Raw genomic sequence first — 14,279 nt, forward strand, 5'->3', positions numbered from 1 at the left:
TAAAGCAATTGAACTGAGCAACTGAACTGAATTGAACTTCAAAATAATGAATGAAGAACTGGTTTGCTATGTATTTTGCAGTTGTGTGTCAGACCTTTTTCACAACATCACGGCACGTTCGGGCATTGTGAAAGGTGTATTGGGAGTGGCACTGGGCTTTAGAGTGGGAAGTCCCTGTGGCCACTGATGTATATGTAGGCAAAACAGAGCAGTAGTCAACATCGCTCGACCTGTTTTCTGGGGCATCTGAAACGTAATACAGGTAAATCTATTGATTCAACATTGTATTTATTTGAACAAACAATTATTAATTCTATTTGTTAATTTACATCGGCTGGAACTTAAGTCAAATATTTGCATTGTTCAGTCTTCACAGATTTTGTATCAAGTGGGGGTTTGTTCTTTGTTGATGGTGGAAAAAACATAAAAATACTCTCAGTTTCAAGTTTTTGATATATTGTATGTTTTTATGTTTTTTGTTTTATCAGTAATACTTTGTTGAAATTGGGACATTCATTCTTTAACACACAATGTAAGCTTATTTTATGTTTTTGTTTACAAACTTAATGTTATTTAGTTTTTACAGTGTCAATGGAGTCTTGCACATTCATTCAGGACAAATTAAGTGAGTGGAACCTCAGAGAGTTAATTAAAGCGTTTGAAGGTATGTGACTGATCGCTCAGATAATACCTTCTCGTTATGTCTACAACTGCACTGCTTCTAAATTGGACTTGTGGTAACCATTTATTATTTTCTCTAGATGAGCAGATCAACAGGGAAACTTTCTTAAGTCTTGACACTTCATCTCGCCTTGAAGTCTTGATCCCCAAAATTGGACCCAGAGTTAAATTTAAAAAAAGACTGCAGGAATACAAACAGGTAACCTTAACTATGGTAGCGATGTGCTCATAACTGAAACTACATAATTCACTTCAATTGACAAAATAAATGTTCCCGAAAAGTCTCTCAACAGACAATATGATGAGGAAATGATGGAAACAAATGTGGAAACAAATGTGGAAACAAATGTGAACCTAGTGATAGACCGAGTGGCCTCTCATCATACGGTATGTTTTACTGATACAAAAATGTAAATGCTGAAAATGTTCAATGCTGATATATTGTTGTAAAGGAATGATATAATGATTTGAATACATAAGGTGAAATCTGACCTACTTTAATCTATTGTTCAAGGGAGATATTAGTGGGTCTGAATCATGAGCATGATATTTTGGTGAAAAACTATGATTTGGCAAAGTATAGATTTTGTTCTACTGTGTGTGCTTGTGGTTTTGTTCTTGAAATCAATATTTTTTCTGTGTTTTGTCAATACAGAGTACCACATCTTTTCCTTCACAATCTTTTGTAACTCAACAAGGCTTCCTGGCTACCCAGCTTTTTGTACTGCGTCATCGCCTAACTGCTCCTGTGCAGAAAGACCTAATGACTTTGATTAAATATATCATCCCTACATTTACAGCAGATTCCAATTTTAACACTGAGAAGATGAAGATACATCAACATAAATCAGGATTTTTTCTGGTTAGCTCTTTGAAAGACCTTCTTAAACATACCCTTCAGAGTTACGGATTGAAACTGCTTCCAAAAATGGTCAATTGTGAAGATGAAATCAATGACATTATGGATGGAAAAATGTACCAGAAACTGATAGAAACCAAATCACTGTCAGATGATGATATTACCTTGTTGTGGAACTGTGATGGAGTCCCAGTTGAGCAGAAGTCCATCTGGCCTCTTCAGTTCACTATCAATGAGCTGCCTTACCAAATCAGAAAGCAAAATATACTGGTTCCAGCACTTTGGTGTGGCACAGGACCTCCTAATATGGCAGACTTTTTAAGACCTTTTATTGATGAATGTCTTGAATTAACCAAAGCTCCACTCAAATGGATAGATGGTGATGGAGAAGCTCATTCCTCAAGAGTTTTTGTTTTGGTTTGCTCTTCTGATGCTGTGGCTAGACCCTTACTTCAGAATAGTATACAATTCAACGGTGAATATGGTTGTGACTGGTGTTTGCACCCTGGCACAGTGGTTGATAAGGGCTCAGGAAAAATCAGGTCATATGCTTACGATGAACAGAAACAGACAGCAAGATGTGAGAAAATGTATCAAGCAGATGCCAGCAGAGCAGAGGCCTCAGGAAAACAGGTCAATGGAGTAAAAGGAGTAAGTGTCCTGCAGGAACTCCCAGTCTTTGACATAGTGCAGGGGTTTGTCCCAGAGTACTCGCACGCAGTTCTGCTTGGAGTGACCAAACAGCTGGTCTTCCTCTGGCTTGAGGACAAGAATTCAACAGAGCCATGGTACATAGGTAACAGAGTAGATGAATTGGATGCACGTCTTCTCAGTCTTAGGCCAGCCTTAAAAATAACCAGATCTCCAATTTCACTGAAGTGCAGAGACACCTGGAAAGCTCTAGATTGGCAGGCATTTCTTTTATTCTATGGTACTTATGTTCTCGAACCATACCTAAAACCTTCATATCTGAATCATTTTTACTGGCTTTCATGTAATGTGCACATTCTCCTCCAAGACACCATCACTGTAGAGAATCTGAATTGTGCACGTGAAAACTTGGTGCACTTTGTTAAAGACATGGCTGGACTTTATGGTGAGGAACATGTCACTTTCAACTGTCACCAGCTCATCCATTTACATGACAGTGTTCAAAACTGGGGCCCCCTTTGGGCTACATCTGCCCTGGGCTTTGAAAGTAACAATAAAGATTTACAGGCTCTGCTTCGTGACGTAATTACTGATTCTGAAAGTATTGTAAAGAAGTTTAGTATTTGGCAGCATATACCTAACCACCTCAGATCATTTGTCTTTAGCAATTTAGAACTGAACGACTTGCTAAACCTGAACTTACCACAAAATGTTTGCAAAGTCATGTATGCTCCTCTTGGAGATAGTTGCCATCTTGATATCAATGATTCAACTAAGTTAGCAGTACAGGACCTCCTCAAGGACACTGGTCAGATAAGTGCTTATGAGTGCTTTAGAAAGGGTCGTCTAGTTTACCATTGTGACAACAGTAAAGCTGCTGACAAAACAAAGTGCACTGTTAAACTAAACAACAGGTGCTTTGGAGAAATCCACCTGTTCCTTGAAGTTAAACGTCCATGTGTGTGCACTTCCCGCTGTCTGTGCCGTGTCATTGTGGTCAAGATGTTTGACACCAGTCCTGTTTTCAGGGAGCTAAACATGGGATCAGCACAGACTGTTTTTGTCAAAGGAAAACTGACTGAAGATCTTAGGGCCTTTTACATCCATGATATAAAATGTGAATGTGTGAATGTCAATGGTTGGATTGTGCCCCTTCCAAATATACATGAAATATATTAACCATTCCCATGGGGTGGGTTCAGGCAAAAAAAAAAAAGAATCATCATGGGCTTATTCCAAGAAATTGTTGAAAGTGTCACATTTAGTCTGCAAATGATTTTGATTGCTGTTTCATTTATTTTTCTTCTTATTATTTATTTATTATTATTATTAGTGCTTGTCTCTTTCTTTTTTCCAAGTTTAAAGATAGGTGGGCGTTGCCTTAGCCTTTTCTGTCACAATCATATGCAATGATATAAGTAAAGTTGGATTGGACAATTCAAATAAATAATTCATGAACAAAACTGACATATTAATGAGTTAATTATATGCTTACACCCTCTTTAATAGCACCTTAATTACATTCTTGAGTTTCACAGCCACATACTTTGGTTTAACTCCATAACATAAGGTCAACTTTTTATAACGTTAAACAATAAACACTTCCATCGATACCTATCTGCAAAACCTGGATCTACTTAAACAGACCACTAATAAAAGCTGGCAACAAATCAAATATCTTGCTTATAAAGTTATTTAATGCAAAGTCTTATGATTAATAAAGTTATATAACAAAAACATTATGATGCAAAACATCTACATTATCTAAATAGTGATCCTGCTTTTTGTCTGTAAAAAATAGGTATTAATTACTGAAAATGCGGTGAATTAAAACAAAAACCTTTTAAAGTTAAAATCTTTTATTTCTATATTAAAGACAACATTTTTTATAAGGCTGCTCAGCACCATTATGTAAACAAAAGGATAATTTGGTTAACAGCCCTCACAAAAATCAACTGTTTAAATACATGAGTTTATGGCATCTGCATCATGTGAAGTAAGCCTGTGAAAGGTTGATTTATTATATCAACAAACTACATGCAAACAAAGGCATCTTTTTAGGCACATTAAAAATGTACATGGTGTAAAACAATCATTCATTTATTTAGACATGTTTTTGTTGTTTTGTTACATTTCAACAATCATTTTGCCTGCAGCTAATAAATAAGTTCAAGTTCAAAGGTCATTCAGTCACATCTCAACCCAGAGAGTGCTGCTTCTTCAAACTGTCTGTTTTCCTCACTCTCTCCTCTGGGGTCTTCTTGTACCAACTTCTATAAATGTTAAAAAAACATTACCTCAAAGAATATAGCTGTGATTTAGAAGTTGGCTTAACAGATAAGAAGATTTACCCCTGGCGGTTCAGTCGCCCCATAGCAGGTGAATTTTGGCCTTGGCTTGGTTTCAGAACTCTAGAAAAGCATGTATGGTATGGTAATGTGCAAAATGAAATGATTACTCATCATCATTATACACTGAACAAAACAACTCAAACCGGTTTGTGGTAGGGCTTTTTGGCTTCTGTTGCACCTTCCTGGTCTGAGCTGGAGACTCACCCACCCTAAAATCAACATGACATTCAACCATTCAGATGGAACAAGGCATTATTATGAACACTTAAGTATATTTACCTTTTCTTTCTGTCTATTGACCTCTGTGTAGCAGCAGAGAGAATTTTATCTTTAGAAGACTTTGTCTTTTCCTTGAAAAAAAAAATAAAAATTTTTTAAAAAGAGGTCTGAAGACAGACTGAAAGGTTATGGTAAAATGATTATTTAATACTCTTTTGACTAACTGTATTCAGTGCTAATACAATTCTCTCCATGCGTTTAAAAAAATAATTCATGACATGTTTTGTACAAAGTAGAGATATCGTATTGCATTATTGTAATTTGCATTACCATGTCTCTCAGCTTTCTTTCCAAACGAAGCTCTCGATCCTGCTGTAGGAGGCCTAATCTTTGTAACAGAGGTATTTGAAAGAAGATGTCATGGATGTCGTAAAGGGCTACACGCAACTACGAAAACAAAACACGTCCAATGAAAATAAGAAGATCCCCCCCTGGTGGTGATATAGAGTTACTGTAAATACCTGAGCTCTGACTCTCTCCTGCAAAGAAAGGTCTTGTGACGTGTAGGACACTTTCTTTTGAGGGGCTTCAGTTTGGAAAGAACAAATAAATGCTTGTGTGTCCTTGGAAATAAAATAATCAAAGTTTATAATAAATACATTTGTCTTTTGATCGTTTTCAGTTTTTGTACTATAACTTATATCTACCACTATATATTTGGTAGCTCAGAGTCAGCAAATAAAACTTTGTCATTTATATATCTATATATATATAGAGAGAGAGATATATATAATTGATTAGTATAGTTTTTACCAACTGTACACATGTAATATTGCAATAACAAAAAAAGATATATGCCTGAACTATTTCATGCATTTCATATATGACAGTTTTACTAATTAAAAAATTTTTTATTATTCTTACCACAACAGTTTGCCGCAGTTGTTTGATCTTTTCCGTTTTTAGGAGTTGTCGAGTGAGAAAGCCACGTGCTATAGCACAAATGCGGCAGTAGGCTCTATGTAGTTCTGGTGTAATTACCTTAGAGAAAAAAAAATGATGATGATATTGTAATAATACGTAATAGTAACTACAAGGTCTAATTTAACTGATGTGATTTTGTCAAACCTACTTCACTGAGTCTTGTCCGAGATTTGCTACTAGTCCAGTTGGGTCCCCATGTGGTAATGGGTAACAGGACAGATGGAGATATTGCTGGATTTGGAAAACCTTAATTAAATCATAATAATTCATTAAATTATGTCAATCACTACTATATACTACTTTTTTTTTTTTTTTTACGTTTCATAGTTATGGAGATGATTAGAGTCTAACAGAGCTTAACATGCCTCCAGATAGCAGTACTTCCCATCTCCCCATGGAATATTGATGGCATCACTTTAAACATATGGGCCCAGTCAAGCAGAAGTATACAGCAAGGCCAAAAATTCAAGTTAATGCATCTGATATAAAAATGTATTCAACAGATAGCATATGTACTCTAGTTTATGAAACTGTTTACCTTTTTTCTGTACCATTTTTGGTTCTAAAGGTACATATGTTTTAAACAGACCATGTATGAAACATGGAACAAAAATTATTTCCCAAATTTCAAAGACCTGCAAATCATGTAAATAAATGGATGTATTTCATCATATCTTGTGTTATTCGATCTTTGAACTGTTGATGAAGGTACATGATTTTTTTTTTTTTAAGTATTTGAAATTATAAAAATTTGCTTGGAAGGACTGACATATTTTATAGAAATAGATACCTTTCATTTTGAAGTAATATTAAAGTATTCGGAAGAAAAAAGTTGACAAATTATGCAAAATCACGCACCTTCTACTTGCTTGCACAATTTTCCCTCCGTTACTTTTCCCTCCGTTACCATGATCTTTCTTAATAAAAAATGTCATTACTCAAAAAGTAAGAGGTTTTTCAACCTAATCTTGTACCATATGCTAGAAAACTATATTAAGCAAATATTCAAACCAGTTTGTTAAGGATATGTAAGTAAGAACCGGTAGTTATCGCTGTTTGTATTTATTGCCCAAAAATTGCTGCATATTTCATTCCCTCCATTACTGACATGAGTTTTAAAAATTTTTGTCAACAACTTTAAATAATATTGCAGGGTTAACTTTACCCTATTGGAGTGCTAACTCTTTCCTACATTCTAATACCTTACTTATTTCAATAGTCCCTCTAGTTTCTGAATAAGAGCTATTTGAATGTAAAAAATCTCCCCGTTACCGCTTGACCAGACCCATATGTATATATACAACAAAGTAGATTTGGTGGTGTAGACTCCCGGGGGGCAAATAATACCAAAGCTGTGGCCTGGTGATCGCTCAGATGGGTGGTGGGCAGGGCTAAGGTGAGGGCAGGAGGGGCTGATGATGGGACAGGTGTGGCTCCACCCACTGGCATCTGCACTAAGAGGTCGTCTAGACAATTGCTCTTTCAGCCTCTTCTCCACGTGCTCTTGCTCCTGGACACAGGTATTAGAAACAGGAGGTAAAATTGTTTTGTTAAACTCATATAGGCTACCTCAACAGTAGTTTATAATATGTCAACCTTCAGCCATATTTTTATAGTTTTCAATAGTGGTGGAACTGTACAGTACTTAAGCATAAATTTTAGGTATCTGTACACAAGTAAACTTCGCTAAATCTGAGAACAGGTATCTGTACTTTCTACTCCGCTACATTTTGGAACAGGACAGAAAAATAACAGAATTTTTATGATTGTTTGAGACCTGCTGAAAAGTATTTTAATATGTTTATAATTTGAGCAAAGAAAAATATAACATCAAGTCTTCAGGAAAATCTCTCAAAATCTGCACGAAATACTTCTACTGTTTACTTGAATATTTAATTCCTCTATCTGTACTTTTACTTAAGTAATAAAATTGAGTACTTCTTCCACCACTGGTTTTTGATTAATAATGTCAAATGGATGATACTAGTACAGTATGTCGCAAGCATTAACTGTACATAAGCTAATTACCAGGAGGAGGCGCTGTTGTTCTCTCTCTTGCTCCGCCAGCAGCTGGGACATGTGAAGGGTATGCTCATCCAGCACATGCCTTTGCCTGCCCTCTATAGTCTGTGCTTGTCTCTGGGTAGCCTCATCTCCTAAACACAAATATAGAACGCAGTTAATTTAAAGTGCTAGAGATTCAGATCAGCACATCATTTGGTGGGATATATTTTTGATAGTTTTACACCAGTCAAGTTGCAGTTTGTGCAGAAAATTATTGGACGTAGAGCCAAGTTCAATGTCAATATACAAAATTCCATCCAAAATTCAGGGATAATTTATGAGCAAGGACCATAATTTTCAGAAAGTGTAAAAATACTTTACAAAATAATAGTATGTATTTTAGTCACCCAATCATAACTATTGTGTAAATTAAAGGTTGTATGGAGGATTTTTTTTTTGTTTCAAATTGTCATTGAAAGTTTAAAATTCCATTACAGAGACGCAGCAGCCTTGTAATTATGATGACCAAAAAAAAAAAATGAATGAAAATCTATCAACTGTGGACATAGTGAGAACAGATAAACATCAGCCAAAAGACTACAAGGCTCCCTCTTTATCTATTGGCTGTTAGGTTGTCAATCAAACTCCGTACGTTTCTAGGGGATTATATAGTTTATGCAGCAGTTCTTAGAGGATTTTTCAAACTGTAGCTTCCTTGCAATTCGCACAAAGTTTGTTGAGAGGGAGGGTGCGAATCCACAACCAGTTCGCCACAAAAGAAAGTCCGTTTTTGAGTTCGCTGAAAGAAGAAGAGAAGGGGAAAAGGAGCGAAACCAAACTGAGGTGATTCTTGGAGATTCCTTCCAGCGATTGCGCGACTGAAGCAGATGAAGGGTCTAAAAACTGACGCGTCGATTGCTAAAACATTTCTGGACAGGTCACTTCAACAGTAATTCGCGCACTGCCTGCAAACAAGCGTGATTTCTAGAGTAAGGAGGCGGGAGGAGATGTTTCTACCGAGGGAGCTGTGGAGGAGGAAGGTGGTGTCACACATGCACAACATTTGAAAAAGGACTGTTGCTGTATTTCACTTCCCTTATAATATCCTCTATACAACCTTTAAAGGAACTTTGGCCCTTGTTTACTGTGTGGCTGCTAGGTAACAGTTATGGATTTCCCTCTACCATATCCAAATAGGACGTAAAATTGTTAACTTCCCCTAAATGCTCAAATGAGTAAAACCTTAAATATAATCATGTTAACTTAATTTGAGTGAATTGTGTAGTCCAACTTGTCATAGGCAATTTAAAAGGCTTGTCTTGTCTGAGAGAGATGAGCTCATAGTACTTACTAGTTTGTGCTTCTGGTACTTTTTTGGGAGGACTGGGCGAGTCAGGAGTCACACTTGGCTTTGAAGTTGATGGGCACTCTGTGGTATAGGACTGGTTAACAGGAGTCACAGGGAGACGCCTATTTGGACCAAGCCACGTTACGCCTGCCATAAACCTAGGCACTCTTTCCTGGCTCCGGTTAATACACTCTGTGGAATGACCCCTCTGGAGCTGGCTATCCAAAGTGTGGCATCGTCTGCGAAATTGGGAAGATTCTGGGTAACCATTTGGGCTGCATATTACATTATTATTAGGACTGGTGGGTTCCACTGTAGGGTGGTTACTCCCTTGGCTTGATTGACAGTTAGTAACATTGTCTTCTCCCAGTGACGCTCTATGATGAGTGGACCGAGTAGTGCTGAAAAACTGGTCTACTGCTCCTTCTGCTGATCTTCCAGGACTGCGTGGGATAAGATCTGACGGCTCAATCGGAAATGTAAAGTGGATGTTTCCTGTTGAGATGGGACGTGGGCGCCTTTTTTGGGCACACAGACTAGGGCAGAAGTCTTTAACTTGGAGGTGGATATGCTGATCTGGTGATATTGAGGAACTTGAGCAAGGCTGTGGGAGAATGGGGTCATAAGGAGGTTGGTTCTGTATTTTCATTTGGCCAACAGGACTATGACGCAAACTAAAGGCAATTACAGTGGTGGAATTTGAAATTTTAGTGTCCAGAGGAGCATTGTCAGGTGGAGCCGTGTGCATAACTTTCCCCTCCTGTTTCACATACTCCCTGGACTTTTTGAGAAGGCTGTCTAAACTAATGTCCTCTTCATCCTCATCATCCTCCTCTTCACTTTGTTCCTCTGTCCTTTCCTTTTCTATTTCCTTTTCTTTGTTGCAAGAAACAATAGAAGTGTGGGAAAAGGATGCAGCCAGATAGTCTTTGGTGAGTCCAGGTGAATCGGTCACTAAAGTGTATCCACTGATTGTAGGACAGTTTCCGCTTGGGACCTTTGTGACCCCGCAGTCTTTTGTCTTTGGAATAATGCAGAAAAAAGATTACTTGCAAAATTACCCAAATTGTTGACAGTTATTAAAATGTATAGTAAATGCTATAGGCAGTTCAAAGCTTGTCTGAGCATATTTTTACAGTTTGAACACACAGTCATAGTATCTAAATTAATTTTACTGCTAAATAGGTTTGTAATGTCCAAATTAGTATTTCTTATAACAGTAGTCTTATTTTATAACTGTGTAATAAAGACAAAGCATGTATCATTACTCACTGCTCAAGAAAACTAGTATCAAAATACATAATACTCCAACCTGTGTCTGGTCCAGTAGGTCTTGCACTCGAGCTATGAGCCGGTTCCTCTGCTGGCTCTGCTTTTGCACCTCCAGCTGTACAGCCTGTTGCCGGTAGTTACACATTGCATGGCGTTGTTCAGCTGTAAGCTAGGGGGAAACACAACTCAGGCTCAGTGCTCATCAAGTTTCACTTATAATCCAAAGTGACACTGAAGTCTGTGCACCCTATAGCTGCAATCAACAGAAGAGGGGATTCTCCAGCCTGATGTTTTGCAGAGAAACTCATGATCTGATTTAGACTAGACTGGTCACATGCCTCAGACAAGTACTCTCACAAGCAAGTGAGACATGCACACAACATCTAATGAAGGTTATCAAATAAATTAAATATCAGTATAATAAAACATGAATAATAATTTTCTTACGTGAGGTGGTAGAATAGGTCTTCCATGGAATTGGATGAGAGACTGTGCCTTCAGGGAGCACAGTGGCTCACGTGTCAACTTTTTAAATTTCCCCTCATCCTGCAGACGTGACAGAGTTTGAAGGCAAAACTGCTCATAGCTCTCCATCTGTGAATGTATCCAGGTTCTGAGCTGGAAACATACATGCACTCTCCCACTGAAGCAGCTGTCAAATCAAAAGCGCAGACAAATGGACAGATTTTTTTTGATAAATCTGCAATCAACATCCCTTGACAGTTGTAAAGTTCAACAAAGCAAAGGGAGAGAACCAACTGTCTGTCAGCCCTAGATGTTTTATCACACTCATCACATTCCAGCCATGCCTTTCCAGCTGACCTTGCTGCTGAATGACTCCCATTTCCCTGTCTCATGGAATCCTGTTACTAATCAATAAGCAATTCTTTCTAATTGTGAAATGGTCCACCACAGACTGATGCCTGGAAATAAAATGGGAGGTGGCGTTCTGATTTTTTATTTATTTATTTTTTTTCACAGCAGGTATCATTCAAGTGAAGTAGTCAATTGTTATTCTGGATAAAATAGCCTACACGCTGCTCGGGAGCCAAACCCTATGATGTGCGGTCTACTTCATGGACGCTCCAGCAGACTCGGCTACGGTGATTTTGTCATCATCAGAAGAACAACACGTCCAATGACAATAACAGTTGAAATAACCCAATTTTATGTGCAAAGAAGCGTGCATAGCCTATGAATAGCTAGAGGGGTATAGATTCTCCTATTAACAGGCAGGCACGTGTCAACATTGTCTTACCTTTCGTGGCGATCAAAGGTCTCCTCTTCATTCCCTACATGGCCAAATGTAAATTAAAAAGTGTTATTTCGTGGGTATGTGGATGAGGTAGCAACTAAGCAACAGCAGAAGCATACGAGATTTTCCTTTCATAGCACGGGTTGTTCATCCTCTTTTAGTCTTCCGGGCTACAACAGCGCCTCCTAGCAACAGTATCCCAGGGTGCGCTCCAGAAGAGTGGAGGGGCAACAGGGGTAAATGTTTGATTACTATTACCCCAGGCTACTTCAATAAATATACACCTAACAATCCATTCTTACTGTTCATTCAAAATAGAAAAAAATAAATACATAGAAAAGTATAGGCATAAATGGCATAACCGACTTGCATAAATCAATTGTCAAAGGTCCTTTAAGCTTGTTAAAATGTTGTTACCTCGTGAAAAACATGCCTAGAGTTGTGTTTTGTTCCATTCACACGTGTTTGAGTAATCCTTTGTCTGTCTACACCTCCAAAGCTCAAAATGCTATGTTCCACCTTATGATGTCATACAGTGGTAATTTTCAAGACAGAAACTTTTTTACCTTTTGTTTAGTAAAGAGTGACAATTCCAAGGCGGACCACGCTGATGACCACATGACATCACAAGTTGGAACAGAGTGGTTTCTGTCTGAGAAGAACTTTTTGGACCCTCTCAAGAGGTATGGGTATGTTCGTGCATGGATCAGAAAATATTGGATGATAAAGTGAGAAAAAGAGTTAAATATTTGAATCAAGTAATTATAGCTTCTGGATGAAAAAAGTCCTTCAAAATGGGTAATTAAGCAATTTCACTATAGGCCCAATATCTGCTTGAAAATGCATCTGCAGTCTGTTATAACCTAATCTGGAATAGCATGATGTTTATAGGTTAGTTTACAGTGCAGTGAGTGCTGATATTGATATTTCTGCAACATTGTCCATAAACAGGAATGCATATGTGTGTACTGAGGTTAGTTATATTGGGACTAAAGAGGAGAGTGAGGGTGAGGCAGGATCTGGACATATAAGGAGCACACTCAAACACACTCACACTCAAACTCCACTCCTGCAGTCCTGTGTCTGTAATAACAAAACACCTGGCTATAATCAGAGAAGTTGTGTGTGATGTCACCAACTAGTCGAGATTGCAGAGGCAGCTGGAGACAGTACACACTCTTAAAAATGACTAGGAACACCAATACATAACACCATATGCACACCTGCACTTTTTGTAGGATCTACCTTTTAAACTATTTTGGCAGGAACATGGACCTCTGCATTGCATCATAATATCATCAGTAATAAACAGATTCAACCTGCTGCACATGTTCACTTTATTAAGCTTTGTTACAGTGCACTACAGCTTAATTAACGAATGTCTATAGCTTTCAAGACACTGCAACAAGAAAATGTAATGCATTTAAAGCAAACATAACAACTTTTTACAACTCCTTCTTTGGGTGTCCAGTTGAGCTTGAGTGGATGGGTTCGGCAAAGCGTACCTTATCTTTGTTTTCATGAAGGAGAGCATCAATGTCACTTTCCAAGGTTGTGCTTGTATGGTCCTGCACAGATTCAGAGAGCATGTCATACATCATGTTACATTAATATTACAGATGGGACTTGGGTACAGTACCTTAAAAGTGTGGAGTTTTACCCCTACACACACTGTGGACTGCTCATAACAAAGAAGTATATCCAGTTGCTTGAAAATTTTGCCTGATAGGACTTGAATGAACTCATCTTGATGCATGGCTGATACAATATTTTAAATTAATATGAGAATGAAAAAGTAAACAAATACATTAAAGGCGGACTATGTGACTTTTATGGATGAGGATTTGCCACCTGATTAACTTCAGTTTTTGCTTTCCTATGTGCAAACTTGTTTATCTCCATGAGAACAGGCCAAGTTACAGGTCTGTGAAACCTTGGTTGCAGTATAACTACACATACATTCTATGAGTAATACATTTTTCATATGTATTTTTAGCAATAAAGACAACCAATAGAAAGTTTAAGCTCATACTGTGAAACATTCCAGGCAAAGCAATAGATCGCGGATACCCCACCAGAAAAGTTACACACAGTGCACCTTTAAAACAAAGGCTAATATCTTACCAAACAAGTGCAGACAGGGGGATACTTTGTCTTCTGGGAGTTTATAACACACAGCACCTCGCCTAAGCTTTTTAATTACATTCTTTCTATTTCTGACTGGGGCATCATGTACAGCTTTCTCAATTTCTGAAAGAATATAGAAACTGTTAAGTCATTTATGTCAGTAATTATGAAATGATTCTAACATCATTTTCACCTTTTGCGGCTGTTAGACAAATTTCACATAAAAATTCTGTGAAATAAAAAGTCATAGTCACAACCAAATCACATACAGTTCAATAAAATGTATCTCCCAATAAAGAAGCATTGTAAGCAGGCCTACTTACTGCGCTCCATCTCTTCACACCGTATAGAGGTGAGGAATCCCACTAACCCCACAAACACAAGTATTTTCATGGTTTGTAGATATCAACAAAACCGAGACCAAATAGTAAAATGAGGATAGTCGTCATTCATATACTCTTAGTCACGTGATCTCACAGACAAAAGGATCACATCACCAACTCTGACGAAGGAAGCCCAGTCTGTCCG

At 37.7% G+C, this 14,279-nt stretch overlaps 2 protein-coding genes across 4 annotated transcripts; one reads left to right on the forward strand and one right to left on the reverse strand.

Annotated features, from left to right (window-relative positions):
• The first annotated feature begins 111 nt into the window (after nucleotides 1–111).
• On the forward strand, nucleotides 112–3,848 carry LOC129408658 (uncharacterized). 2 transcript variants are annotated; one of them, XM_055152777.1, is made up of 5 exons: nucleotides 112–262; nucleotides 578–664; nucleotides 762–880; nucleotides 964–1,068; nucleotides 1,337–3,848. In XM_055152777.1, exons 2-5 carry the CDS (start codon nucleotides 592–594, stop codon nucleotides 3,368–3,370), a joined length of 2,331 nt encoding a protein of 776 aa, XP_055008752.1. In that variant the 5' UTR covers nucleotides 112–262; nucleotides 578–591; the 3' UTR covers nucleotides 3,371–3,848. The 2 variants fall into 2 exon arrangements, with proteins under 2 accessions (XP_055008752.1, XP_055008753.1); XM_055152778.1 differs by having other exon boundaries at nucleotides 587–664.
• Nucleotides 3,849–4,168: 320 nt separating this feature from the next.
• Nucleotides 4,169–11,744, reverse strand: LOC110169674 (uncharacterized). Of its 2 annotated transcripts, none has more exons than XM_020935254.2 (14): nucleotides 11,628–11,744; nucleotides 10,817–11,021; nucleotides 10,410–10,538; nucleotides 9,101–10,118; nucleotides 7,774–7,901; nucleotides 7,093–7,255; nucleotides 5,894–5,991; nucleotides 5,686–5,802; nucleotides 5,283–5,384; nucleotides 5,092–5,208; nucleotides 4,822–4,892; nucleotides 4,686–4,751; nucleotides 4,543–4,602; nucleotides 4,169–4,464 (listed from the first exon to the last, which is right to left on the reverse strand). In XM_020935254.2, the coding sequence occupies exons 2-14, from the start codon at nucleotides 10,961–10,963 to the stop codon at nucleotides 4,389–4,391; spliced, it is 2,292 nt and encodes a 763-aa protein (XP_020790913.2). In that variant the 5' UTR covers nucleotides 10,964–11,021; nucleotides 11,628–11,744; the 3' UTR covers nucleotides 4,169–4,388. The 2 variants fall into 2 exon arrangements, with proteins under 2 accessions (XP_020790913.2, XP_055008726.1); XM_055152751.1 differs by having other exon boundaries at nucleotides 10,817–10,963; nucleotides 11,628–11,734.
• Nucleotides 11,745–14,279: the final 2,535 nt, after the last annotated feature.

Source organism: Boleophthalmus pectinirostris, unplaced genomic scaffold, assembly GCF_026225935.1.
Source record: "Boleophthalmus pectinirostris isolate CB_2022bp ecotype Guang Dong unplaced genomic scaffold, ASM2622593v1 HiC_scaffold_17, whole genome shotgun sequence".
Taxonomy (NCBI): domain Eukaryota; kingdom Metazoa; phylum Chordata; class Actinopteri; order Gobiiformes; family Gobiidae; genus Boleophthalmus; species Boleophthalmus pectinirostris.

Bases quoted from the DNA above. Each gene is read 5' to 3' on its own strand.
- LOC129408658 (XM_055152777.1), top strand. From the start codon at position 592: ATGGAGTCTTGCACATTCATTCAGGACAAATTAAGTGAGTGGAACCTC. The intron at 665-761 runs GTATGTGACTGA...TATTTTCTCTAG, and splicing joins GTTAATTAAAGCGTTTGAAG to ATGAGCAGATCAACAGGGAA. The intron at 1,069-1,336 runs GTATGTTTTACT...TTGTCAATACAG, and splicing joins GAGTGGCCTCTCATCATACG to AGTACCACATCTTTTCCTTC.
- LOC110169674 (XM_020935254.2), bottom strand. From the start codon at position 10,963: ATGGAGAGCTATGAGCAGTTTTGCCTTCAAACTCTGTCACGTCTGCAG. The intron at 5,209-5,282 runs GTATTTACAGTA...TTGTTTTCGTAG, and splicing joins AGGAGAGAGTCAGAGCTCAG to TTGCGTGTAGCCCTTTACGA. The intron at 4,465-4,542 runs GTAAATCTTCTT...TAACATTTATAG, and splicing joins GGGCGACTGAACCGCCAGGG to AAGTTGGTACAAGAAGACCC.